At 59.2% G+C, this 1,048-nt stretch overlaps 1 protein-coding gene across 1 annotated transcript in view; it reads left to right on the top strand.

Annotated features, from left to right (window-relative positions):
- GDF1 (growth differentiation factor 1) overlaps positions 1-568 on the top strand; it is a 2,603-nt gene extending 2,035 nt beyond the window's left edge. The window contains exon 2 of the mRNA XM_009331566.1: positions 1-568. This exon is cut by the window's left edge and continues 321 nt beyond it. Within this exon, the coding sequence (XP_009329841.1) occupies positions 1-509 (509 nt within the window). The 3' untranslated portion in view covers positions 510-568.
- The last annotated feature ends 480 nt before the right edge of the window (positions 569-1,048 follow it).

The raw sequence follows: 1,048 nt of genomic DNA, 5'->3' as shown, positions 1-1,048 counted from the left end.
TGGGCTTGATCCTGGAGATCTCGGTGAGCAGCGGCGATGGTGCCTCAGCCCTGGCGAGGGGGGGGCTGCAGAGCCTCTGCGCCAGCATCGACTCCTTCCTGGACACCTCTCTCCTGGTGGTGACCCTCAGCCAGCAGCAGTGCAAGGCTTCCAGGAGGAGGAGGAGTGCTCACTACACCCCCGTCACCCCGAGCAACCTCTGCAAGCCCAGGCGGCTTTACATCAGCTTCAGCGACGTTGGCTGGGAGAACTGGATCATCGCCCCACAGGGCTACATGGCTAATTACTGCCTGGGTGAGTGCCCCTTTCCCCTGACAGCGGAGCTGAACAGCACCAACCATGCCATCCTCCAAACCATGGTGCACTCGCTGGACCCGGAGGGGACCCCCCAGCCCTGCTGCGTCCCCGTCAGGCTGTCCCCGATCTCCATCCTCTACTACGATAACAACGACAACGTGGTGCTGAGGCACTACGAGGACATGGTGGTGGATGAGTGTGGCTGCCGATAGCGGAGCAGCTGGGGGGGCGGGTGCCCTGGGGTCCCATCTGAAGCGTTGAATGATTGATGGAATAAATCCAAGTGTGTTAAATCCCCTCTGTGCTGGTGTTCAGGGAGTTTCCCGTTGGTGCGTTGAGTGTCGGAGCTCTCCCCTGAGCTGCCCTTCTCCCACCTGCAGCCGGGGAGGAGGTCCGGCCCGAAGGGATCAATTACTGGAGTTGTGATTTAGTAATAGCTGGGTGCTCGGCCCTCCAAGCAGCCGTCTGCCCCAGCCAGCAGGCTATTACGGGATTATGATCAAGTCTGATGCTGGTTGTCTATTCCGTCCTCCGCAGGCAACGGTGGCACCAGGCTGTGAATCCCAGACCCCTCTCGTGCTCGGCCGAGCTGCTGCTGGTGCCGGCGAGGCACCCACTCGGGAGAGCAGCAGCAGGGCTTGTGCTTTTCAGCTTTTTGGCTAAATGCTGCAGCTTGCTTAGTGCAAAAAGAAATGACTTTTTTTTTTTTTTTTTTTGGTGAAATGATGCTTGTGGTTCCCCGCCGCCTGGG

Source organism: Pygoscelis adeliae, unplaced genomic scaffold (genome assembly GCF_000699105.1).
Source record: "Pygoscelis adeliae isolate BGI_AS28 unplaced genomic scaffold, ASM69910v1 Scaffold419, whole genome shotgun sequence".
NCBI lineage: Eukaryota > Metazoa > Chordata > Aves > Sphenisciformes > Spheniscidae > Pygoscelis > Pygoscelis adeliae.
This window is presented reverse-complemented; position numbering and strand designations above follow the sequence as displayed.